The 27537-nt window shown below is 37.0% G+C and overlaps 1 protein-coding gene across 1 annotated transcript; it reads left to right on the plus strand.

Moving 5' to 3' along the window:
* Positions 1 to 27537, plus strand: NLN (neurolysin). The gene is made up of 12 exons (XM_075726465.1): positions 1 to 229; positions 2708 to 2856; positions 8360 to 8467; positions 9942 to 10044; positions 10770 to 10930; positions 12361 to 12496; positions 16223 to 16589; positions 17961 to 18162; positions 21240 to 21426; positions 22731 to 22859; positions 23331 to 23467; positions 27403 to 27537. Exons 1-12 carry the CDS (start codon positions 1 to 3, stop codon positions 27535 to 27537), a joined length of 2043 nt encoding a protein of 680 aa, XP_075582580.1.

The following is a 27537-nucleotide window of genomic DNA, read 5'->3' on the forward strand; positions in this document are numbered from 1 at the left end:
ATGACATTAGGAGCAGAAATTACTAGCCAGCTCAAGGCTTCTTCATACATAGCATCAGGCCGAAACCTTTTGAGATGGGACCTGTCACCAGAGCAAATTAGAACAAGAACAGAAGAACTGATCAGGAAGACAAAGTATGTATATGACAGTGTCGGGATGCTTGATATTGGAGAAGTAACACATGAAAATACTGTACGGGCCTTGGCAGATATAGAAGTGGAATATGCAGGTTAGTGTATGTTTTCTGTGATTCTTTCCATAAAGCATTCCATCTGCACATAAAGAATCATTGTGAAAAGATATTAGTTGCTTGCAATTCTGATCCATGCTGTTGTAGTGTAGAATATGTAAAGGCCTCTCAAGGGTCCTCTGGTCATTAGAATCTTTCAGGACCTCTCAGCAATATGTGACATGATCAGCCACAAAGTTCGGCTGCTTTATTCTAGAGACAAAAATAAGGATTAGCAAAGCTGTTGATCTCCGATTCATCCAGAGAACTGTATTGGTCACCTGTTTTCTTTTTGCATGTGAAGCTCCATAGAGTCACATTTTCTTTTCCAACTGTGTACAACCACTAGGGGACAATGTGGAACAGTGTAGGCTACAGCGTCTGTGGTATGCCTAGTACATTTAAACCTGATAAGCAGTACTTTTTTCAGATGCTGCAGAATCTGTGACAAGCAAGTCAAATGAAACAATGGAAAGGTTGTAAGCTCCTAGTGGAGAAAATGTGGTGGTTGAGAATGGGGAATTTTTGAATGCTTTTTTGAAAGAAGACTGCTTTACCTTTATATTATGGCCTGCAAGGCCTTGAAGAATCCAGGGAGAGGTGTTGGTCATGCAGTCACATCTAGATTGTTCTGAATGAATTATCAAGACATGCCAATACATGAGTTTAATGGCCAAACACAGGTCATTCAGTTAATTTGTTAATAATTGTCAGTCAGAGGAGATGGGAAGAATAAATATGTGCGTCGGGTAGCTTTGTTTTGAAAAACCTATCAGATGGTGGCTGCATGACTCTCAAAAAGTAGTCAGTGTAATAAAATACCAGGTTCTCTTAAATCCTCTAAAAAGAATCTGCAATAGCAACAGAAGTGCTGAAAACAGCCACCTTGGCTTGGACCAAAATCTTTACCTAGCAAAAAAAAAAAAGAGCAGCCTGCAGCTCAAATGATTGTACTGTAGTATTAGTCTGGCTTTCACATTACTTAGAATTACAGTTTAGGCATATCCAGTGAATTGACTGGAATTGATGCTGGCAGAAAGACTGAATAATCTTCATCTGAACAGCTTCCTGTCAGATTCAGTTTTAATTGTACCAATGTATTTCATAAACACTGTAAGCCTTTTCATCAAGGTATAAAATTCTCTGCTTTAAATTAAATTAGAAGGAAAATCTATGTTTAATTCAGAAAATAGTGGCCACCAACTTCTCAGCATAACCAGCAAGACTTGCATCTTCCAAGATATACTTTTTTTCTCTACATACTGTTGCTGTAGGGGGTCATATTTAAGCTTTTAATGCTAATCTTCAAAGCTGTATGTGAAATTAGCATGACTTACCTTTGAAACAGCCCATGGCATATGATAAGGATGTATTACCACAGCAAGACTTCCATTAGAACCTTGGATATTTAAGGCCTGTGTGTCCCTTTCACATGTACATGAAAGACCTACCTCAGTAACTAGAACTTGCTATCTGAAAAGACACAGATGACAACAGGCGTTACACTTCACTTGGAAACTGCCAAAACTCACTTCATCATTTTGAAACATCTTGGCATGAGGTCAGGAGGGGGGGAAAAAAGTTTTCTATGGACCTGAAGAAGAACCACGTGCCCATGTTTGCATTGCAAAGGTTTCTGAAAGGCTGACAGTATCTCAGGGTTTGATAAAACAACTTCAGATTACATAAAATTACAAAGCTTTAAATCACCCTAAAATGTTATTACTCGAAAATGTGCTTTTGGGGAGGTGGAGCAGAGTGAAATTATAATTGGTTTTGAATTAAGGTAATTCAGCTGGTCTAAGGATTCATTTCTATTTTAGCATTTCTATTCAATGTCATTATGAGATGCAATATTCTTTAAATGATCAAGGATTTACTTAATCTCAAAAGTGTATTCTAAAAAAGTAGTATAACTCAGCTTCTGATCTCTAGAAGTTCAGAATACATAGATAGCATCTTCTGTGTTTGCCTTATTGTTTCTCCTTAAACACAGAAGAGAAGATGGGGATTTGACACTGTTCTCATAACAATGTAAAATTAACTTCAGGACAGATGGGCCTGTTTGAAAGACCAAGAGCTTTTCATTTTAAATGCTAACATGGAAGCATTTGTGCCAGCTATGAAATAATGTCAGTCTTAACTTACAAATGGCTTGTCTTTCAAATTTCATGTATCATATTTATACAACTTTCAGCTGATTTTGTGGAAGTAAGAAGATGACATAATTAGGCTTGGGTAATAGATAGTTTCTGTAAAATGTTTATTTGTTATAATGGTGTGTGGTTTTGTCCTTTCACCTATTCATTTTTACATTATCACTGTATTTGCTTCAAGCCTGATCTGAAATGTCAGGTTGCTTTGGTACTTGTTTCTTATGTCTTCTATAAATATCAGAAGGGTGGGGGGGGGAGTTCCATATCCTTAAAGTGTTTCTAGCCTTCTGTGTTAAGTGTTCATTGCCTTTTATTTAAACAGTGGAAAGAAGCATGTTGGATTTTCCCCAGCATGTCTCACCTGACAAAGAGGTACGCTTAGCAAGTACAGAAGCTGACAAAAAGCTTTCTAATTTTGATGTGGAGATGAGCATGAGAGAAGATGTGTTTCAGAAGATTGTTTATTTGCAGGTAAATCACAATGATATCTGCATAACTTGTGGAAACATAGGTAAAATTACAGCAGTGAAAAACCTTTCTCTAAAGAAGTTAGTATCTACAGCACTTTTCAAGATCCCCATGACTGTGTGTGTTTCGCCTGTGTCTGTACCAGTCAAATCTTTCCAGTGTGACACAGCTATACAAAAAGGCTGTGGTTCCATAAACACGTAAGCCAGTGTAACTTGGTGCTCCCACTCGTTACCTCTCATGTCTAGGTGTGTGTATCGTTCTCTCTCCATTGCAATAGCTTTGACTTTTGTCTAAACTTCCAATGAGCTGGTACAAGGAAGCTAAACTGGCAGAAGGAAACCCATCAGGAAAAACAGAATTTATTATTTTATGTTGGCTGAGCTGCCGGAACTGGTTTCCCCAGAGCATCACCAAGTGAGGAGGAAGAAAAAAGGCAATATAGCAATGTATTTAGGTTGGCTTATACTGCTTTTGAATTTGTGTCTAAAATTGTTTTTTATAGAAGTTGCTAAAAATTTTAAATTTTAAAGTTGAGTTTTAAGTTATGAAAGTAGTGAGAACATGTAACTGGGAGTGACTTCTGAAATTACCTCTTTGATCTGCTAATTATAGATAGCTACATTGTATGATCCTCCTCCTATGTTGCTTAAGCCTCAAAATAAAACTAAGTCAAAAGATACATTTACTGTTGAACTAGTTTCTATCCCTTTTGTATTTCTGTTTAGCTTCCCTTCTAATTGAGCACCTACAGGTGTCTTGTGTTCTTCATTTTTACTGTTTATTTTGTAGCTCAAACAGGAAGAACATTTGTTTTTGTTCAAATGCATCTAGTGGCATTTAGTAATAATTTTCCAAAAGTGCAATTTAAAGGTAATGCAAGCAAGCTATCTAATATGAAAACTAAAATATATACACTGGTCAATGCTTCAGATGTGAATCTTCCCTTTCAACCCCACTGATTTTTAAGCTTCGTGTGGTGCTGATAGTATATTGGAGCCCTGTGTCTTGGAGTAATTGTTTGTGCTTTTTGCAGCATTGACTGGGAACCAGAATAATATTTGCAGCACTTTATTAAAGTGCCTTCCAGTACCATTGTCTTCTGTTGCTGTGTTTTCTAGGCACATTTTCGAGTGTTCTCCTCTAGCTGGGTATTGTTGTTTATATGTTTGTGGAGGTATTTAATAGCCCATTTTGAGGACCTTCTGTTGTGTGTTGGCAGATAGTGCCTTATGTTGATTTTTTTTTTCTCCTCTGACTTATGTTGATTTTTTTTTTTCCCCCTGCTCTGTTGCTATTAATTAAATGGTTTGATACATATTTATGATTTGCTGTGATTTTTCCCCACCCTCCAGTATACTATACACAGATACATTTAGGGCTAATCTGCCATATCTGTGTATCTGTCTGTTTTTAATTTACAGGAATTTCTGATAGTATCTAGTGCAAAACTGATTGCTGTTATTCGCTAGTATTACTTTCTTTTAAACTTTTTTTTTTTTTAATCTTTTGGTGCTTTCCTACTGCATTTTCCTTTGCAGCTGTACTTGGCTTTTATAAGTTACAATTGTTGCTTCAATTTCCATTTATGTTTGTTAGAGATTTTTCTTGGCTTCACTGCAGCATGCAAGCATGTTTTAATACCAGTTTTTCAGAGATGCAACCTCTGAGCATATATCAACTTCATAATAACTATGAAAATAGTAGCAGTTTTTACTGTAGAACAGATGTGAAATTGCCAATAGTGCCAGACTGATCAAGTCTTGCTATTTCCGAATCATAAAGTTCTTGTTAATTTTTACTAAATTTCTAATGCTTTTTCCTGTGAGAAACTCGTAGTTGAAAAGTCAGGTTCCAGGAGCACGTTAAAAAAAGGACTTCTACAAACAGAAATGCTTTGCTGAAATCATTTTATCAGTTTAAATGAGCCAGTAAAACATTTTGATTAAATCAGGTTTTTCATGGCCTCACTGAGGATTTAATAGTTCAGGTATATGAATTCTGTTTCATGATCCTGCACAGGGGTCAGGTTAAAATGCAGTGAGGAGAATGAGAGCCCTCACACTCCTACGTTATTTATAATACAGTCAGTCCACTAAAAGATGTAATTCTGCTTGATCTCAGTGACTTCCTGAATGTTTTTGCTCCCTTTAACGAGGACTAAACTTTTCCAAGTTAACAACTGTTTAGTATTCTTTAAGTTCTGCTTTATTTGAGAACTGTTGATGGTGGAAGATGTGTGAGGTTTTTGTATTTAATTAAAAAAAAAACCCAACTGAAAATAATCTAGTCTTTCCCCACACATTAGGGGAAATTCCTGTATAAATTTATGTTGTTGAATATGCTCTAGATCTTATTCTTTAGAAACTTTTATTTTAGGGTCCAAAACTTGGGATAAAGGTGAATTTGGTAGTGAAACTATAATTTTAAATTTTATTGCTCCTAACATCTGCACGTTGGCTAGCAGAGGCATGCTTAAGAATGTTGCCAATCTTCTCCACCCACATGCCCTCAGGAAACTCAGCCTGATGTAAACAGCTGCTGCAGGTTTTGTTCATGATATTCTAAGTAGGTTTTGTTTCTTATTCTGCCTGAAGATTTCTTCATGGAATAAGGTAGCGTGGTTGTCCAAAACAAGTATGAAATGGTATATAAGATCATCAACAATGACCATTCTAAAAGGTCTGGAAACTTCCAAAATTTCAGGTGTGTAGTGTATTTGAAATTAGCACCTCTGTTGTGGAAATTGTTCATCAAAGAAACACAGGATGACATAGACCATCCTGACCAGACTGAAGTTCAGAGATGACCACAGAGCACCCTTGGTTCCTGTGCCTGTGAGGGTTTATATGCTTGCTTATCCTTAAAGAACTGACAGGTCTTTTTGAATGTGTATCATCCTTATCTTAAGCACGTCTATGATGCAGATAAACTTCACAAAGGCTAATATTAAGACTGGAAGCTATTTAACATTGATTTCTTTTGAAGTATATGGAGAGATGTATAGTCATCAAGAGAAGAATGAGGAACACTAACTTACTTTTCTCCTCCTTTTTCCCAAAAGAGTATTTCTTAGCTTTAGAAGGAGCCACTATTCACTGTCTTTAAGGGCTTAAAATTAGTGTTAGTGAATTCACTTCTTGTGCCTAAAATCTTTGCTGGGTTTGGACCCAGGAGATTTTCAGGAACATGACAGTTCCATATGCCCAATGGGGGGGCAGGGAGATCCCTCACAATGCCTAAATAACTCAGTGAGACCTTTCACAATCCTCTGTCCTTAACTGTTATAAAAGCAGTGTCTTTTTATAGAGATAAGAGTACTCCATTTTTTTTTTTCAGCCTTTCTATTTTTGAGCCTTGCAGCACAGTTAGCACAATACAAATGTTAATGTAGTAGCATCTGCATTTTTCAGCCCTATCGTTTTGAAGATGTGCTTTTTCTGTCACACTAGTCTCAGGTCAGAAAAAAGAACTGTTAAATTGTGGCTTGTCCAGCGGAAAAACAATATGTGAAAATTCTGTTTGTTACAAATATTTTTGTACTCAATATCACAGCACTGATGCTCCTAAATGTAGTGCTTGGTAGCATAAAGATCTTCATGAAGCTGCAGAATTTCAGGGAGTATTCTCTGCCAGAAGCAGAGCAGGAAGCCTGAGTGTTGCAGGGAGTAGGGTAGGTAATAGCATGCTTTTTATCTTCATGTTGGGAAATACTCTGTGTGGCTTGCCTTATGCATTAATCACAAATAAGGATCAAGATGTGAGATTTGACTTGGAGAGGACATAGGGCATGATTTTCTTCACTTACTTTCCTCCCAAAAGGAGATTTCCACCATTTACATCCTTTTTTTTTAAAAGTGACAGCCAACTTCTGCAAAAAAATCATAGGCATAAGGGTACACTATGCAATCACATAGCTTAATCATCATTGACTTTATCTTTGTGGTGACCTATAGTAGTTAGATCATCCTTTCATGAGTCTATGGATTCTTTTAAAAATTATCTGTAAACAGATAACATTAAAAAGAAAAAATATTCATCATTAATCATATGACAGTATCCGTAAACTAACTTAAATCTGCGTATTGCTTAGAAAAGTTAGTTTATCACAAAGTGAAGTGATTGTTGTGATTTTTTTCACTGGACTTAGAAATTCTTTCATATAGACTATTGGTATATGCATAAGAGTTTTAGGCACAATTGTATAGAATCATAGAATCGTCCAGGTTGGAAAAGACCTTTAAGGTCATCCAGTCCAACCATTAACCGACACTACCAAGCCCACCTAATTAATGCTTAGCAGTCCTGCTGTAGCATTATGCTACTGGGACTTGAGACTTTGCAGAGTAAAAACAAAGCTAAACCATTCTAAGCTCTCTCATGGTTCTAAAACCCAATTTTCACTGATTTTTTTAATCCTTTACGCAGGGCGCTCATGGGAGTAGACATTGTTTATGTGGTGTTGTGTGGATTATTTTTAAATGACAGCTGGGAAAATATCTGTTTCAGAGTTTTTATTTCTATTTCTTTTCTCTTGGAATACAACTAGGGTAATTTGTGCTGGCAGCTCATTAGTTGACAGCTGTATGCAGTTGTGTAACACTTTCATAAAATTTGCATGTTTCAACGTCCTTACTTTTCAGAGGTGCTAGTCAAGAATTAATTGTATGTAGGTAAGCTGATGAGAGGGTTGTTAAGACAAGTCAGAGCTAATTCCAACTGCTTCATATTTGAGGGTGACCTTATATAGAGTATGTCCTTTTTAACAAGGACTGTAAGTTAATCCCTTTTTTAAATGTTCACTTTAAATGAGGGAAGATAAAATTAGAATGTGTACAGCATTATTTTCAATTTAGGACAAAATGGCAAGTTTCTGAATTATGATGTAGTCAGTTTGAAGGAAGACCCTCAGAGAACTGACCCATGTTCTCTTACAACCAGTGTCTTATTTCCTAATTGTGGTTGCTTTAGGAAGCAACCATTCAAGAATCTTCATAATGGTATAACCAGACATAGAAATACTGTTTTATTTGTTGTCACTGATTGATTTGTTCTGAAAAAGAAGATGCGTATGCTCAAATTTTATGCCATCTGATAACCTTCAGTGACACATCTAATCTCTTGGGTTGTTTTTTTTTTTTTTAATGCTTCTAAGTTTTAAGGTACAGAGTTACCTTATAGCACTGATTTTCTTCAAGTATGTATAAGAAAGCTATTGCTACAGAAAAAGCTTAAGTGCACTGTACTATAAACTAAAAGAGCTTACCATTATGAAGCATGATGAGATACTTGGTAAAAGAAAATTATTTGAAAACCATGCTACATCAATGTAAGAATAATACTGTGTAAGGTAACTGGTTTTGGAAAGTACTTCACACTAAAATCCAGGATGTTCCTTTTTTACTGTGGTGCTGTTCTAAAGAACAGCTCTGTTCAGACCCTTCTAATGTTTGGTATGTTTCTTAGACCATATTGTAAATTCAATTATTTTATACTGTCATTTCAGCAAACCTGCGATCTTGAAAATGTAAAGCCTGAAACAAAGCGATATCTAGAGAAATCAGTTCAAGTGGGAAAAAGAAACGGACTCCATCTTCCTAAAGAAGTGCAGAATGTAAATATGGACTATTAGTTTATAAAGCAAAGGTGACAAACTGTTGAAGGGATGAAATTATGATTGTATAGCTGTACTAAGCATACATTTCGACTTTGTGCTTTTGGACCTGCTTAATTACTGCTCTAATCTTAACTGTTCTTAGTTCCAGATCCATCCTTCAGATGTCAATGACCTTAAGGTTTTTAAATTAATCTGTTAGACATCCATAGTACTCAGTGGATAGAGGTGGTATGCATCACCTCTCTTAAACTTCCAGAGTAAAAGAAGCCTATCTGGAATAATTTTGTTATGTATTCTGATTACAGAGAATGCCTAAATTAGATAGATTCCTAGCCAAGAGACTTCTCAAAAATGTTATTTGTGAGTCCAACCTTCAGAAGTATGTATAATTGTTGCAAAGACATTTTAAAATATGTCCAAGATTTTAGCATTTTGAGTAAAAAAACTTGAGGTAGCTTAAAGGGAGCACAAGCTGTGCTGAGAATTTTGGCTCCATTAAGGGAGGATTTGCTCAAGCATATAAAAGCACTTGTCACTTCTGAAAATCATGAAGTAAAATTGCCAGCATCTGAGATGTTGACATAATTGTCTTTAAATTCTGAGTAATGTTGTATAACTATCTCGCTTTTTGACTTTTGAATAGGCTTTACCCTTTGTAGAAAATAATCATTCTTCATTGACATCCTTCAGTTAGTGGGAACAGTTTCATGTGTATTTGCATTGCTTAAGGGCAACTGATGCCTCTAAAGAATTTTGAAATACTTTATAAGGAGACAATAGTTGAATTACATTTAAGTACAAACTTGACTAATGATAGTTTCTGCCAAGTTTTGTGTTTCATGTGTACTCTTCTACTGATAACTACCGTGTTTATGTGAACTTGAGAGTAAGGGATAGAGACGTGCTATGAGCTATATTAGAAAATGTTTCAGGTTGGTGAATATCAGGATTTTAAAAAAGGTTTTTGAATAGTCTTGTCTTGTGTGGGTATTCTCTTCTTTTTGTCATACCCGTACAGTTCCAAAGAAGTGTTTTTCAATAGGATGCATGCATTTTTACTCCCTTGATTCTCATTGATTTTAGTGGATATTTTTACACTTAAAATTGTAATTTAGGCTTTTCAAATAAAAGAAAATAATTGAATGTTAGCACATAATGCTGTTCAGAGAACATGTTTATGTGTTCAGTCCCCTCTGAGTTGAGAACACATTTGAAATGTTGTCAGAGCAATAGCCCCCACCCAGGGTTCATTGGCAACAATAGTGCTCAGGACCAGAAAAAAGATAAAAGGGAGGTTGAGAGGGGGTTAAGTATGACGCTACCTGCAGTGCGTTACTTGCTCAATGCTGGTATTCACTGTCGGCTAGTAGAGAGCCTAGCTGGAAAAAGTGAAAAACTATTCATGTGGAGGATAGTAATACCCAAGTTTGATTTTTCTTTTTCCACTAAGTTCAGTTTATACCCGATACAGGAAATAAAGACGATGAAGAAAAAATTGAGTGAGCTGTGTATAGACTTCAACAAAAACCTGAATGAGGAAAACACATTTCTTGTATTTTCTAAGGAAGAACTTGGTGAGTAGTATGCTTGCTCTTTCCATTTCTTCAACCCGCCAGTTTTACTGGAGTAATGGGTTTTGCCCAGTGAATGATGGTTAGATTAGTGAAATTCTGACTGTTTTCCAGTCTTCTCTGTTTCCTTTTTAATCCTTCCCCAAAGTCAGTTTAGAATTACCCTTTGCAGGTGTTTATGATCTTTTCATAGATTTGTGCTTCCTGAAGTGTTTGCCTTGCATCAAGTTAGCATATCTCTCCTACTTTTTTTTTTATAACTTTTCTCTACTTCTTTTTGCAGTTCTCCACCATAAGGTAATCCCCTGCGTATTACATTCATTGTGATTATTAGAAAAACTTTTCTGTCCTGCAATATATTTTAGCTACTTCAATCATTTAAACTGATTTAGAGATTTCATGTGACAGAGAATTTGGGGATTCATTCTCTGAAGGGCATGGTGTAAAATGTGCTTTAATAACACCAGAGATTTTTTTTTCATGTCATATTCAGTTTTTATCTGGTAGCCTTACATATTTCTCTTTTGCTCACAAGCATTTCCAATTTTTATTTTGCTTGGTTGTGATTTGAAAAAGTTTTAGCAAATAGTTGTAAAAAGAGGGGTTATATTTCCATGGAGATTTCTGATGTCAGCTTAGATTGCAGCAAAATAAATGCAACAATCTCAGAAAAAGAGAGGGGAGTAGGTAATTCTGGTAAACATTGTTTATTAAATTCTGTTCCATAGAAGGCCTTCCTGATGACTTTATTAAGAATTTAGAGAAGACTGAGGGAGACAAATATAAAATTACTTTAAAGTATCCCCACTATTTTCCTGTCATGAAGAAGTGCTGCATTTCAGAAACCAGGAGAAAAATGGAATCTGCCTTTAACTCAAGATGCAAAGAGGTATGTCGTATATTGACTGTTCTACAGTGTAATGACAGACTTGAAAAATGGAGCTAGACATTCAAATGTTAGATTTGAGTTCTGTATGTTGTCTAGTACTATGGAAGCAAAACTTACCAGTGTGATCTTTAACAGTTCCTTGCTCCAGTTTACTCTGATGTCTAAAGACCTTAGAAGTTTACGATCACCCTCTGTGTGTGTATGTATCTTAAAGTTTCAGTGGTGCTCTAAATAGAAGGAGGATTTTGACCTTTTGCCAAAATTCTCCCCAGTGTTCTGCAGCTGCTTACTGGCACTTTCCTCCCAGAGAAGGACGTCTGGTTGTAGCTTCTGTAGTACTTTGGGATTCTTCAGAATGAGAGGGGTTATTTAAGCCACGTTTTAATTATGAAATACAGGTGATTAAATGTGAAATTAACACATTGCATATTGATGAGAATTTTAATTCGATGCTAAAAAAACCCCTTATTTTTATAAAAGATTCATTCAATTATCTGAAAAATAGCTGGAAACATGCCTTATAAAAAGAATAAATAATTTCACAAAGAATTGGTTTCATACCGACGAGACCAGGCACCTAGACAGGTACAAAAATAATGAAAAGGATAGAAAGGATAGAAGAAGTGTCATTCAGGCAGTTGTACCAACCGTTCATTAGAGAACAATGGCAGGGTTGAGCTTTTGTACTTGAAGTGCTGGGAAACATGAAGAGTACAAGAGAAGATGAAATGGCACCAGGAACTGAACACTCTGCAAGTCAGCACACGTAAAGAGATTTGCTGTTAAAACTGTGGGACAATCTTCAAACCTAGTGCTTGAAAAAAAAGGTTTTTCCCTGAGAAATCTCACTTTGCAGAACTGGAGGTTAATAGTTACATTTTCAGCTTCTCAAGGATCCTCCACTGCATTTAGGTCAGGGCCTGGGTTTTTGGTGTTTCAGATCTCTTTCTCTGACTGCTATTGTCACAGTGGCAAAAGAGGGAAATTTTCAAACAACCTTTGAACATTGGCACAATAGCTTTGCAGTCTGTCTTTGCCACTGACAAGCAATTAAGCCTGCTGTCAGCCATTTCCCTCTTATTTTTCACATTTAAATGATTGATAGAGGAAATAAACTCTTTGAAACAGTCAAAGATTTGTTATTATCCTAAAAGGAAATGGTATATGTTTTGATTAATTAAAACAGATAAATTATAATAGGGAGAGTAATGACTCAGATTGACTGTAAAACTAGCTACCTGCAATCAAATGCTCTGACAAAAAAAATTACAAGAATCCAGCTAAACTTACATTATTCTATATCTATATCTTAAAGCGTTTAATTTTAAATCTTTGCTGTTTCTTATGATTACAGATATTATTCAGATAATTGTTTTGGTAACATGCATTTTCTGGTTTCACTTTACAAATTTGCCTCCTTTCTTTTTTAGGAGAACACAAAAATTCTTCAGCAATTGCTCCCACTAAGGGCAAAAGTGGCAGAGCTTCTCGGTTATAATGCACATGCCAACTTTGTCCTGGAGGTAAACACTGCAAAGAGCACAGATAACGTAACAGCCTTCTTAGGTTTGTTCTTATTTATAAACAATAATTTTATATTTGGTGTGGCAACATGGCTCCTCAGCCAAGATACATTTAAGTACATAATTGGGTCACATTGTCCATCATGTTTAGATAGAAAAGGAACTCTCTGTTGCCTCTGTTCTGGCATATATTTTTTTTAGACCATAGCTGTACAAATGCAATTGCTCCAAAACAGGGAAGCACAAGACAAAAATCAGAAAATAACTGCTTTGTGACAGCCAGTATAGGCAAGTGGTTATGTGTTTCTCTGCCCCAAAATGCATTTATCCTAATTTAGAACTAGAATAACATGTGCAGCCTAAGCAATTTTATCAGTTCAAGAGGCTGTGTCACAGTTGCAGCTTTTCATTCCCTTAGGTAAGCTCAAATTTTTTGTGCATCTGTAGCCTTAGTGTCTTTTTCTGATGCAACTGCAGTAATTATAATGAAAGATTACAGTATGTGATGATGCAACTTCCATGAACTGAATTAAAAAATTAAATCTGGAATGATAGATTAAATTTGGAATTCAAAAGCCCTCTAATGGAATTTGATCTGAAAACAGAGATATCTTGAAAATTTTAAACTGAGCAGTTTACAAATTTATAGTCATCCTCTTGACCTTAGTGGGCCCTCTCTTGTGCATAGAGTTACCCTCTACTTTCTGGAATTACGTAGTTCCATAGAATAGTATGTGTTCCTTCATTAATGTGTCCTAACACCACTTAAGATTGTATATTGATATATTGCATAATAAACCCCCCAAATTAATTTAGTACAGCAATAAAGTCTGTTTGGTGGTGGATTTTTTGTGTTTTTACATCAATAAAGAGGTTCAAATGCACCTCTTCCTTCACCTGTAATTCTGTCGCAATTCTCCTGTTATGGTGTGAGCCCAGCTCCATATTCGGCAATACCAATTATCCGTATATTTTTTTCAATGAACTTAACACTTAATTTTGATTTATAATTAAATGTTAGAATTACCTGATTTTTTTAAGGGTACTTTAAGTAGTTTGGACTTTTTTCTATCCATTATGTTTTTGCAATTCTAAATGGGCTTATATAATACTGTGTTTTTCATTTATTTTGAAGCCAACACACCTCATAGTTTAGCAGTTATTGTTGTGACTTCAACTATTTACAGTATGAGATCATATACTTTTCATAAATGTCATGTTTCATTCTTGTAGAGGGAGAATGTTCATCAAATTAATTGTCAGCGTTAATTTAGTTCTTTTGATATCTCCTCTTCTACAAGCATGACAGTATTATTATCTCTGCTTTGTTCATATATATTTATGTTTTAAATCAATGTTCATAAGCCGATCTTATGGCTAGGAAGAAAAGCATTCTGTCCTATGACATAATCTGAGTTTAGCATAATACGAGCTGCAAACAGTATTTCAGTCATGTAAATGCATATAGTGCCTTACAGGCTACCTAGAAACAGAAGTAGCAATTCCTAAATTTTACACTCTAGATACCAATAGTGAACATTAACATGGATTCTTAAGGAACAAAAAAGTGTCTGGTAGTCCAGAAATACTTACAAGAGAATAAGTACAGTATGTACTTTATGGGAGTTTCAGTGAGCTTAAATATTTTATATTCAGTATATTGGATTCATAATGCTATGACCCTTTCTTGTCCAAGAAAAACTGTATTGGAAAAAATTGGCATCATAGAGATTAATATCCAGTGGCTTTGGTAGTTGAGAAGCTAGCCATCATATAGGCAAGAACTCTTTAATCTCTTGTTCTTTTATAGGACATTAGCTAGAAGTAGGTCATAATCTGTTTTGAAAAGTCTTGGAAGAAAAAGTAGAATCATAGAATGATTTGGATCGGAAGGGACTTTAGAGATCATCTAGCCCAACCCCCCTGCAGGGAGCAGGGACAGCTTCAACTAGACCAGGTTGCTCAGAGGCCCATCCAACCTGACCTGGAATGTTTCTAGGGATGGGGCCTCCACTACCTCTCTGGGCAACCTGTTCCAGTGCTTCACCACCCTCACTGTAAAAAATTTCTTCCTTATGTCTAGTCTAAATCTATCCTCCTTTAGTTTAAATCCATTATTCCTTGTCCTGTCACAACAGGTCTTGCTAAAAAGATTGTCCCCATCATTCCTATAGGCCCCCCCTTTAATTATGGAAAGGCCACAATAAGGTCTCCCTGGAGCCTTCTCTTCTCCAGGCTGAACAACCCCAACTCTCTCAGCCTGGCCTCATAGGAGAGGCTCCAGCCCTCTCATCATTTTGGTGGCCCTCCTCTGGACCCACTCCAACAGGTCCATGTCCTCCTTCTGCTGAGGGCCCCAGAGCTGGACGCAGTGCTCCAGGTGGGGTCTCACCAGAGCAGAGTAGAGGGGCAGAATCACCCCCCTCGACCTGCTGGCCACGCTTCTTTTGGTGCAGCCCAGGATACGGTTGGCTTTCTGGGCTGCAAGTTCACATTGACGGCTCATGTCCAGCTTTTCATCCACCAGTACCCCCAAGTCCTTCTCCGCAGGGCTGCTCTCAATTTCTTCATCCCCCAACCTGTATTGATAGTGGGGATTGCCCTGTCCCAGGTGCAGGACCTTGCACTTGGCCTTGTTGAACCTCATGAGGTTCACACAGGCCCACCTCTCCAGCTTGTCCAGGTTCCTTTGGATGATATCTTGTCCTTCTGGCACATCTACTGCACCACTCAGCTTGGTGTCGTCTGCAGACTTGCTGAGGGTGCACTCAATCCCGCTGTCTATGTCACTGATGAAGATATTAGGTCCCAGTACGGACCCCTGAGGGACACCACTTGTCACTGATCTCCATTTGGACATTGAGCTGTTGACTACCCTCTGGATGCAACCATTCAACCAATTCCTTATCCACTGAACAGTCCACCCATCAAATCCGTGTCTCCTCAATTTAGAGAGAAGGATGTTGTGGGGGACTGTGTCGAACACTTTACAGAAATCCAAGTAGATGACAACCGTTGCTTTTCCCTTGTCCACTGATGCAGTCACTCCTTCATAGAAAGCCACTAGGTTGGTCAGGCAGGACTTACCCTTGGTGAAGCTGTGCTGGCTGTCTCGAAGCACCTCCCTGTCCTCCATGTGCTTGAGCATAGTTTCTAGGAAGATCTGTTCCATGATCTTCCCAGGCACAGAGGTGAGGCTGACAGGGCGGTAGTTCCCAGGGTCCTTCTTTCTACCCTTTTTAAAAATGGGCACAACACTCCCCTTCTTCCAGTCACTGGGGACTTCACCTGACTGCCATGACTTTTCAGATATTATGGAGAGTGGCTTGGCAACTACATCAGCCAGTGCGTGAATTCAGTAGTGCTTGAATTTTGTGTTGCACTTCCAGTAACTAATAGCAGTTGTAGTCTTTGGTTGTTTCTGCAGAAACACATCAAGAGGACTGAGATTACATGCAGTAAAATCAAAGGCTTCAAGTAAAAGTGTCTAGTGTTACTTTCCATTTCTGGTGTCTTCGAAAAACTCTATATTTGCCAAAACCCTTCACAGTACTGCTAGGCCTGTGTGGACTCCTGTATTATTTATAGCATGCCTGCAATTAAAACTCATTAAGACAAGAAAGCAGACAGTTTGCTTGCTATTAGTAAACAAATGGAAAACTCTAGTATCCACTCTCAGGGCGTGTGCTTAAAGTTATGACTGTATTTATAGGAATACACATTATAGTAAGGAAAATAGAAGTTGATTCCAAGGCAATCTTTGTTTCAGATGACTTGAGTAAGAAGCTAAAGCCATTGGTTGAGGAAGAAAGGGAATTCATTCTAGATTTGAAGAAAAAGGAATGTAAAGAAAGAAACTTTGATTATGATGGAAGAATCAATGCATGGGATCTTCATTATTATATGAACAAAACAGAAGAGCTGAAATATTCCATAGATCAAGAAAAGCTGAAGGAATACTTCCCAATTGAGGCTGTTACAGAAGGTTTACTGAATATTTACCAGAAGCTGCTGGGACTTGTATTTGAGCGAGTAGAAAGTGCTCATGTTTGGCACAACAGCGTTACTCTTTATACAGTAAAGGATAATTCAACAGGAGAAATGTTAGGGCAGTTCTATTTGGACCTTCACCCCAGGTAATTATGACTTAGTGTTTTACTTATGTGTTTAAAATGGAATTGGTCTTACTGGGTTGCTGGTGTCGTTGAAATTAAATGCATTTGGAAGTAAATATTTTTTCCACTGTCAAGACTATTACTATGTTCATTAAGTTGTCCTCTGGACTGTTTTCAGATTATTTACACTTTTTTTTTTTTTTTTGCAGTACTACCACGTTTCTTGCTTATATTCATTTTATGAAGCATTACTACTTTGTTATTTTTCTGTAGTATTGCTATCTAGTCAGTTGTCCATAATTTTTTGTCTCTATGAACTTTTCTCCTTCCTAACTGTAATACCGTGGTTTACTTTTCATTTATGTTGAACTGTTACTCCAGTCTGTTCAGATTAATTATATTCCTATCTGCCAAGTGTTCCTAGTTTCTCCCAGTTCCTCTTTACACTTTATCTGAGTATTTTGTACTCTCTTGTCCAGACTGCTGAAGAAAATATGAAATAGATCAGGACCAAGAATAGATTCCTGTGGAGCACACCTTGAAATGTACTTCCAGGTTGATTGCTGTAGCTCTTCAGCTTTCTTGGTAGCTATTTACAGCATCATCTGTGTTCTGTCAAAGATTAGGAGAGTAGACTGATTCGACAGGATTTATTCTTAGCTAGTCCTTTTTGACTGCTTTATCACTGTTTGGGGTTTTTTTTAAATTCTTCTTTAGCAATTTATAAATTGGCTGATAGCCTTTTTTAAACAAATTGATTTAAGGTTTCTCTGGGTTAAGAAAATTAGGTTAGTCAATACAACAGTACATAAATTCTTCTTTTTAAGATAGGCACATTATCTCCTTCAGCTGTTTGCCTGCTCCCCCCTTCCTGCATATCATATAAATTGCTGAACCTATTTGTTATTAAGACTATTCTGACTTAACTATCCAGTTAACTACTAGGTTTATGGCAAAAATTTCAAAATAATTTTTCTTTAAACTTTTGGATCACACTGAAAATGCAGTAAACTGTATTCTTTTATCTCCTGTAATGGAAGAAAACATAACTGCTTCAGAGGACAGAACTTAGTCCTTCCTGTTACAGTAGTAGTTTAAAATACAACTGACATCTGATGTATGTATACTTTCAGTATCTGAATAAAAATCAGATACTTGTAAATGCTGCTGTGAATCTTAAACTGATGCAGTTTAAGTACTGGGGTTTTCCCCCTTGTGCTCTTAAGAGGATCTTAAACTTAGTAAGTCTTAGAAGTCATGAAAAGATGTAATTTCTTTGTGTAAAGCTTTAAAGAGACACTGACTGATTGTCCCTGTTCTTGAATAGGCTTCGCCATTCTGGTGAGCAGGCTTGTTGTTTGAAGATAGTGTCTGATATATTTTCTTACACAGAGAGGGAAAGTATGGGCATGCAGCATGCTTTGGTCTCCAACCTGGCTGTCTTCTCGCTGATGGCAGCAGAATGATGTCTGTAGCTGCTCTGGTAACCAACTTCACAAAACCAGCATCAGATCGCCCATCATTGCTGCGACATGATGAAGTGAAGACTTACTTCCATGAATTTGGTCATGTAATGCATCAGATATGTGCACAGGTTAGTAATGTTTCAGTTCCAGTGTAAGACTTATTTCTTTCTCCACTGTCTCAAAGCAAGGTATAAGTCTGTTTTGGTGGTTTCTGATTTTAGTAAAGTATATATGCAGTTTTTTGGTTATTTTTTCGAAGTGGCAGGTTGGTTTTTTTTTTTTTTTTAATTTTTGTGTAAAACTACAGCAATGAATATACCTTCTTATGAAAAATATTTTCACAGGAACATATATTTTTGCACTTGCACTGTGCAGGTGCCTGTGACAAGTGAATAGATCCATGTGTAAGGTAAAGAAGGTGCTCAGTGCTGGCTGGCTTCTGTTACAGCTGTCAGAGGGCTTTTTATTACTTCTAGTAGCATGCTAGATATTACAAGCAAAAAAAGGTTGCTGTACCTAGGAGTGCAGATGATTTGTGAATCCAGATCACGTGCATCATTTTGGCATTTAGTACTCTTGAGAGCTATCACTCTTTAACATCAAAAGCACAAAACAGGTCTTGCCTGAGCTATTGTATTTTCTGCTGTCCTATCTGACAGTCAGGGTTCTCACAGTGACCAGAAAGAAATAAAGCTAGTCTGCAGATTTTGCATCAAGATGTCAATGAAGTTGTGTAATTGCTGGTTTCATTTTTACTTACATGTAAAATTGATTCTGCCAGATGATAAATTTATTATTGGCCTAATGAAAATTTTATATTTCAGAGAGAGAGACAAGTCTCAGTATTCATTCACCAAAAAATTAATGTAATAACCTACAAACCCAGACTTCGTGTAGCACTGCTTTCATCTTCTTTTTAAGCAAGTACCAAATAATAAAATCAGAAGTATGACACACATTAGATTTTAATTCTTGACCTTGATCCTGCAGAATAAAGGACTGCAGAATAAAGAAACAAAGTCATAGAAATCCATATATTAAATCCAGAATTAAACAAATGACGTTCAAGCATACTTCAGAATAAGTAGCTAGACTAGCTTAGATATTTTTGCATCATGTTGAAGGTAAAAAATATGATTATTTGATCATCTTCACCCTAAGACAGGTGCTTCTGAGCTCAAAAATTGAGAAATAAAACCTGTTCTTTCTTTTAAACTACATAGAAGGTGTCTATAAATGACACACATTCAGCATTGGTATAAAATTGACTGCACCATTTTGATAAACAATAAGGATGTGCCTGGGTGTTGCAGAGCCCCTTCTGGGTGGCCCAAGCCAACAATTCCAATGCATATGTACTTCACTTGCTGTGGAATTGCACACAGGTCAGGGAAGCCGGCTTTTTAGTTGTCTCTCCCACTGCTGAGGTGGTTTCTGTGTGCATAGCTACCGTGCTTGCTGCTGTTGTATTTTATGTAAATTGTTATTTGCACAGCTGAAAATAACTTGCTAGTCCCATGTAAGAACATCCTGCCCTCTGGGATCTGTGTGTGCAAAGCACTATCATGTTTCATATGGTGATTTGTTTAAGCGTGTTAAAACTTGACATTTAAAGGGTATGGTGAATCGGACTGGGTGGGAGTCTGTGAGCTACTGGTAAAGGTCAGCTTTTGGAGACTGATATTCCTTGTAATGTACTGGGGCTCTGCTGGAAAGTGGGCTATCAGGGCAGGGAGGGGATCTGTTTATGCTGTTAGGGAAGGAGAGCTATTGAAGTATCTTGAACCAAATGTCTTTTAATATTTTTTGTTAGCATGGTGCACTTGTGTATGGGTAAATGAGGATATTTGGAGGCCAACAAACTCTTGCACTCCTCTTACCTTTTGCTCTAGCCACTTCTATCACCATTTCTTCCCAGATGATGCTTCCTAGCTTTTCTTCATAGCTGCTATTCAGCAAGTACAGTAAGAAAGTCCTGCCTGTTACAACTATGGATTTGAGTTACCCACAAGTGTAAATGAAAGCAAATGTTTTTCTCCTTTTCTGCTCTTCTTCTGAAGGCATGAGAGAAAAATACATGCATGTGACATAGCTGTCAGTTCAATATTATGTCCTATATTATACATGGGGTTTTTTGGTAACCCCTCAATAAAGTAAGTTAAAAAGACAGTATTTCTGTGAGCATCTATTCCCCGATGGAGGATGGAACTTAAGAATATCTACACCTCTTAGAGAAGGCATTTGGGAAACTGAGAATTCTCTTTTTCTTTTAGCACTTGAAATGTTTTGTTAGAATGTTCCTGAGAAGGGAAGAACAATAAAATTGGGCTGGCAAGAGGAGGTAGACTTATTACAGGGCAAGTGTGGAGTGAGACCAAATGATTTCTGTTGGCATTCGAACAACTGTCTTTCAAAAGTGACTGTTTCTTTTTAGAAATATTTTGTGTTTTGAATATATTTTAATGAAGATTTTTAACTGTACAAAACTTTTCTTCAAAATTGGGGGGGGCTTTTCAAACATGAAGTGATTGATGATACTAAAGTAAAAAATAAAAAGCTCTAATGTGCTTGGCTTTCAGAAGGAAGATTCTTCTATCAGTGTTTGTGTGAGATTTGGAGACCTTTCATGGATAAAGTTGCTAGGATTCATTTATTTCAGGCCATGTATTACTGGCTCAAAAAATTTTGCTATATGTTAATGATATGCCTTATGAATGAAGACAGGACAAAGCTTAATAGGATAAGTTGGTCAAGTAAAATCTTTGAATCAGTGCAGTAGACTAATACAACAAACTATTTTATAAGTGTATAATTGGAGTTTATTATTTTACTTTGAGGTAATATAACAAAATTTTATAACAATTTACAAAGTATATAATTGCCATAAGACAGCATGGAAACATTTTGTATTGCTGTCATAACCTAAAAGGTAAAAATCAATAATATTAAGAAAACTGAAGTAGTGTTTCACACCAGTAGAGAACGCAGTAAATAACTACTGAGTAATCTATTTTCTTGTTTGGTAATAGTCTTATATCTGAATTTTTGCCCTCCTTTCTTTAAAATTATTCTTTATTGTTATTATTGACCTGTTCAAATGATTCCTTTTGCTGTGATTAACACTGAAATCTTGGCATCTGAAAGTTTATATTCTGCTAGAAATCCTGGCTTCTATTTCATTTAATACAATGGCTTTTCCTTTTAGACTGATTTTGCTAGGTTTAGTGGAACTAATGTGGAAACAGACTTTGTAGAGGTACCTTCACAGATGTTTGAGAACTGGGTGTGGGAAAAAGAACCACTACAGCAAATGTCAAAGCATTATAAAGATGAGAGCCATGTTGGAGACACTCTCCTTGAGAAACTTGCTGCCTCTAGACTGGCTAATACAGGTATCTCTCTGCCCTCTCTCGCCACAGTGTATGTATAAAAATATATCATCTAAAAAATTGGTGGGAAACATTAAAGACAAACGTAACAAGCCTCTTACATTTCTTCTGTGTGTATACTTATCACTGTCTTTCTGGGTTTATTTGTGTGGGTACCACCATCAATAAAGGCTATGATGACAGATACCACTGCTTGCAGGAACAGTAGCAGCTCTGATTTTCCAGGCTACCCACAGGACTAACATACTTTAGCATGCCTCTCCATATGACTTTTTTACCTACCAGCTTTGCTCATTTAAAATTGGGGCGGGGGGGGAAGGTCCTGGGTTTTCTGTTGGGTTTTTTTCTGGTAGCCCAGGGCAGGCGCTGTGCATGAATACAGCATCAGATTTTCTACAGCTGTCATCTACATTTGATGCATGTGACACTTGAGAGACATGAAAGGTGTTTGCAGATTTACTGAACGTATGTAGCATATCCCAGACAGAAATGTTGTAGCCCTGCATTGCTCAAGCAGCCTCTTAACTTCTCAATCTAGTACCTTAAGCCCATGCTCTCTACCTTCCTAGCAGACATACTGCCTTCCCAAACTAAGGTCCCAGTTCTCCTTCCACATCTTGTACTGCCTTACATGTATCTCCAAACCAAGATTGTAATCTCATGTCATTACCTATCATCTCATTGTTATTCTGTCACTCTCACCCCTCTGTCCCCGTAATCGGGACTCCCCCAATATCGTAGTCTTACCCATTTATGGTACAATTTGTCATTAAGCCACTGCTGTTTATTTCATACTGCTGCCCTGTCCTCCTCCTGGCTTGTACATGTGCTGTAGCTATAAAAGCATTTTGTCTGAGTAAAGGTTCGTATCTTGTACCTTCTTCAAAAAAGCCTACAGCAGCTGCAGCAGCATTTCTTGCTGTTCTTTGAAGTGTCTTAGGGTAGATATAGATCCTACCATCTATGCAAGCCCTAAATGAAATGGTATACTGGAAGTGAAGACAGCTGAAAACATGATTTTAAATACTGAATTTGCTTTTAAAATCCCTGCTTTATTTTGGTTTTGATCTGTGAGGAAAATAACATTTCAAAAGATGGAGCTTATAATGGCAATTCCTTTATTAAAAATATGCCTCTCAACTGTTTGTAACTGAAGCAATTCAGATGGAAATGACGTAACTCCAAGGTTTTTTTCCATGGTTAAAATTCTAATAATTTAGGATGCATGTTGAGATCTTTGAATGAAAGGTGGTAAAGAAACTCCAGCTACTTTGATGCTAGTTAATTAAATGTTCTTACCCAATTAGGCCTTTTAACCCTCCGTCAGATTGTTTTGAGCAAAGTTGACCAGGCACTGCATACAAAACCATCTGTTGACCCAGCAGATGAATATGCTAAATACTGTGTGGAGATTCTAGGAATTCCTGCCACACCAGGTATGTAAGTATGAAGCTTTTATACAGCATGTCCAAATGGTTTGATTAAACATGCTTTTCTTTCCCAATAATGCTTGGCATACCAAAACCGTGAGTCATTGTTTATAAAAGAACCTACTTTATGAAGCTGAAATAATTACTTCAAAACTTTGGGTGATCTTAATGATCTCTTCTGAAGGAATATTAAGGTAAATATAAAACTTAACCTTTTGCAGGTTATATTTTAGAGTGGCATGACATGAATACCACTTTAGATGTTCTGTCACATCTGTGTTGGATGTATGAATTGAGCTTCCTTTGTAGTCAACAGAATATGGCCAGTACTTTGAGGCATACCCAGACCCTTTATGTTAGAAGTTTCAAAGTAGTTGATAGAAATTCCTTATTAATTTATTCTTAAAGTTGAAGTACTGTATACATCAAAGAAACCGCATTAGATTTAAATAAATTAATGTTAATTTACTTTTCAAGGAACAAACATGCCAGCTACTTTTGGACATCTGGCAGGTGGTTATGATGGTCAGTACTATGGATACCTGTGGAGTGAAGTGTTTTCCATGGACATTTTTTATAGCTGCTTTAAGCAAGAAGGAATAATGAATCCAAAGGTAGGTTATGAATACTTTTTACTAAAGACTTTTGTGGCAGCTTGTCTGAAACCACATTTATTGCAATCATGATCCATAGGTATAACATCTCAAGTACTTCTTCTGTACCCATCAGGTTCAGATCAACAAAAAAAAAGGTGTATAAATAATTACTTTAGAAAATAATCTTAAAATTTCCAGGAGCACTTGGACTTTAATAGAATTATTATGTAGTCACATATTTAGTATTATATTATGAGACTTTTAAGACACTGTGTTGCATTGTCTAATGCCTTCGTCTTTAATTTTAGACTGAAAAAACATCCTCCATTGCAAGAGCAGATGCATATTCTTCTGCTGTGAAAGCTGTATGATAATGGTGCTCTGTCTCCATTAATAGTACCTCAAGTGTGTGGTACTTTCATGTAGTTATTATTATTTAGAAAACTGAATTTATTTTGAGCTTTCTCTTTCACAGCATAACTTGCAAATTTTTTCCTCTTTAGTTTTTCTCCCGAGTGGCTTTTGAAGTTCAAATCATTGACAGGTTCTAGATCTACTGGGCTGCTTTTCCCTTGTGTCATTTTTCAGCCTCTTCTGCCTCCAGCAGAAGGAAAGGATAGTTAGTGATGTAGTTAGTAGTCCTGCGAACTCTGCAACCTTTTCTATGTTTCAGAGATTATACTATTAGACTTGTGAGTTGAGATGCTGCAGTTCTATCATGGGCAAGACCTTTCAGTTTTCCTGATTCTCTTATCTGTCTTCTGGATTCAGCAGCCAGCACTATTTCATCCCTTCAGTAAATGTATACAAGAGAGAAGTAAAGGAGAGAGTAGAAAGTGCTTAACTTTCCTGTTCCTCTCCTGGAATTTGCCTTCATTCCTCCCTTTCCTTATCACAGCAACCAAAACTTCTAGAACTGTCCCGCCCTCTAGAGGGTGGAGAAAGTAAACAAGATTAGACTTTGACCTGGACAAAGAGAGGAGTCCAAAGAGGAGATGGGGCTAGAAAACTGGGGCAATGGTTAGGCCAATAAAACCCCAAAGGGATTTTATAAAGAAAAGCAGCAAACTGTATAATTTGAGAGGAGAGGTGATGAAATGTTTGGAGGTCAAGATTGATTTTGAAGTGCTAGGGATTCATAACAGGTGCATGTGAGAATAAGCATACCTGTTTATTCAGTAGGAATGTTGTCAGTCATAAATAAGAGCAGGAGAGAAGAAATGGCAAGTTAAATAAGAGAATAAAATAACTTTTTAATAAAATGCTGTTCATATGGATCTTAAAAAATGAAATTTAGGGAGGGGTCAGACTTGCTGGGTTTTTTAACTCAGCAGTTGGGGCAGGTGGATAAGGGTGCTGGTGCCAGACTTGTGGGACTTTGTGTCAGTTCTCTGTTCTGACACACGCATATGCCTCCAGTGTCATCACAGACCTTTTTTCCCTTAGCTTTACTCCCTACTCTCAAAACTCTTTTTTGAGTGATTGTATAGTCAAAACCCTAAGCTATAGTTTGCCAGAACTGCTCTGTGACCTTTACTTCTCCTGAGGGATTGTCCTGGTTTCAGCTGGGATAGAGTTAATCTTCTTCCTAGTAGCAGGCACAGTGCTGTGTTTTGGATTTAGTAGGAGAAGAATGTTGATAACACACTGATGTTTTAGTTGTTGCTAAGTACTGCTTATGCTAGTCAAGGACTTTTCAGCTTCCCATGCTCTGCCAGATGCACAAGAAACTGGGAGGGGGCACAGCCAGAATAGTTGATCCAAACTGACCAAAGGGCTATTCCATACCATGTGATGTCATGCTCAGTATAGAAACTGGGGGGGGTTGGCCGGGGAGCCACGATCGCTGCTCGGGAACTGTCTGGGTATTGGTGGGTGGTGAGCAATTGCATTGTGCATCACTTGCATTGTATATTATTATTTTATTGTTACTATTATCATTACTATTTTACTTTATTTCAATTATTAAACTGTTCTTATCTCAACCCAGGAGTGTTTCTCACTCTTACTCCTCCGATTCTCTCCCCCATCCCATCGGGGCAGGGGGAGTGAGCGAGCAGCTGCATGGTGCTTAGTTGCTGGCTGGGGCTAAACCACGACAGGGATGAAAGTGCCTTTTATTCTGATGGTTTTTGTGGGCATTTTTATTTTCTTTGTCTGTGTATGGGAGGCTTTGAGAATAAATTAATTATGTTAGGAGTGAATATGTGCCATGGTTCAGCTAAAAGGCAACTAATGCCTCTTTCAATGTGAAGCCTGCTATCTAGTCTAGGAAGTGAGGAAGAAAAATGATTATTTGTGTGCGTGTGTGTGTGAGACTCGCTCTCTAGCATATGTGTGCACACACACTTTGCTTAATTGCTGATAAAACTTCAGGGGTAACTGGAGATTTTCCCTCCCTCTTCAGAGCAATGCTATCTTCTCAGATTGGTTCTTTCAACTTGTTTTCCTTATTTGCATTCCGTGTAAGTGTAATAGAGTTCCACAGGATGGGACAAATGATCTTTTATAAACAAATACCAGATACCAGTACGATTTTTGTAGTTACTCATATTTCATTATATCTACATTTAGACTAGTCTTCAAAACGGCAGGAAAGGAAAACGGTTATGGTGTTATGACTAGGGCTTTTAGAAATTTGGCTTACCTCTTCCTGTTAGAATAAAACCTCTCTTCCTGTTTTGAGCAACAGTTATAGAAATTAGTTTCAGAGACTGTATCTATAAAAATTCTTCAGCAAACATGTAACTCTAACTTAATTGGTTGTCACACTTCTCAATTCTTGCACATTATCTGAAATAACCTCTGGTCTCCCTAAAACTGAGCAATGTGCTGGCTCTGGAGAGACAACAGCAAAGACTCATGTCTACTCAACACTTAAACTACAAGGAACAATACCTTCATTTGCTGCTGATGTTCAGGAAACTAACACAAATAGCAAAGTATAAGCAATGCTTCAGTAAATATTTTTTTTTTTTTTTGTACCTAGTTTTTTCCAGCTGTAATTCAGACAATGCAATTGGTAATGCAATTAAGTCATGGAAGTCCATCAGTTAAAAAGCCCTATGCTTGTTTTTGCAGTACAGCTATCAGGAAGTGGTGTGGTCCTGTAATCTCATAGCTTTGACATGTGGGGGAAGTATATACGTCTATATACAGTGACTAAAAGGAAGAACATTGTTTTCTTCAATATCAGAAGTATCTGCATGCAAAATAAAATGTTCTCACTGATAGACATGTCTCAGAAACCCAAAATTCTCCAGATATGTTCTTTAAAATATGACCTCTTGTTTAAGAAAGTCCTCATTACTGTTGTCTCAGAAGCTTGGTTCATTCTTTTTAAAGGAATCTATTCCTTCTGAGGTAATAATGTTTCTTCCTGAAAATAAAACCTGAGTTAAGTCTTCGTAACTTTAAGGTACTTTAATAGGGGAGTTAGATGTGTTTCTATATATTATATATACTACTGTGCATAGTATGTGTGTATGTGCCATGTCATTCCTCAATGTATATAGATCTGTCTCTGAACTATCATCTCTGTTCTCCAAACAGAGATGAAAGAAAGAAAAATCATCAATTAAGAGAGAATGGATGTTAGGCTCCCTTTTCCTGCCAGTCAGTCACGGTGATAATCTATCACTGACGATTGCGTGGAGATTGTTCATGTGTTATGCTTTATAGAATGTCTTCCAGACAAGTTTTGACTGTAGTTCCCAAAACAGTGTAAAACCACAAGAAAAACTATTTCTTCAAGAATAGCTTAAATTTCTGCTCTCTTGAGTTCTTCCAGCAGATCTAAATTATACTTGTGCTGTATCCTGATCTGGTATTAAGAAAATCTGGAAGGAAGGAAGGTGTTTAATCATAAGTAGATTTTTAAATACACAACAAATACAGAAAAGAAGCAGTTTGCAAGATAAGAAATACTAACATTCTGTTTTACCTTTTATCAGGCTGGGATGAAATACAGAAACCTCATTTTGAAACCTGGAGGATCTTTGGATGGGATGGATATGCTACAAAATTTCTTGGAGCGTAAACCAAGCCAGAGGGCTTTTCTATTGAGTAAGGGATTATGTGTTCAGTAA

The sequence above is a fragment of the Pelecanus crispus genome, chromosome Z (genome assembly GCF_030463565.1).
Source record: "Pelecanus crispus isolate bPelCri1 chromosome Z, bPelCri1.pri, whole genome shotgun sequence".
Lineage (NCBI taxonomy): Eukaryota > Metazoa > Chordata > Aves > Pelecaniformes > Pelecanidae > Pelecanus > Pelecanus crispus.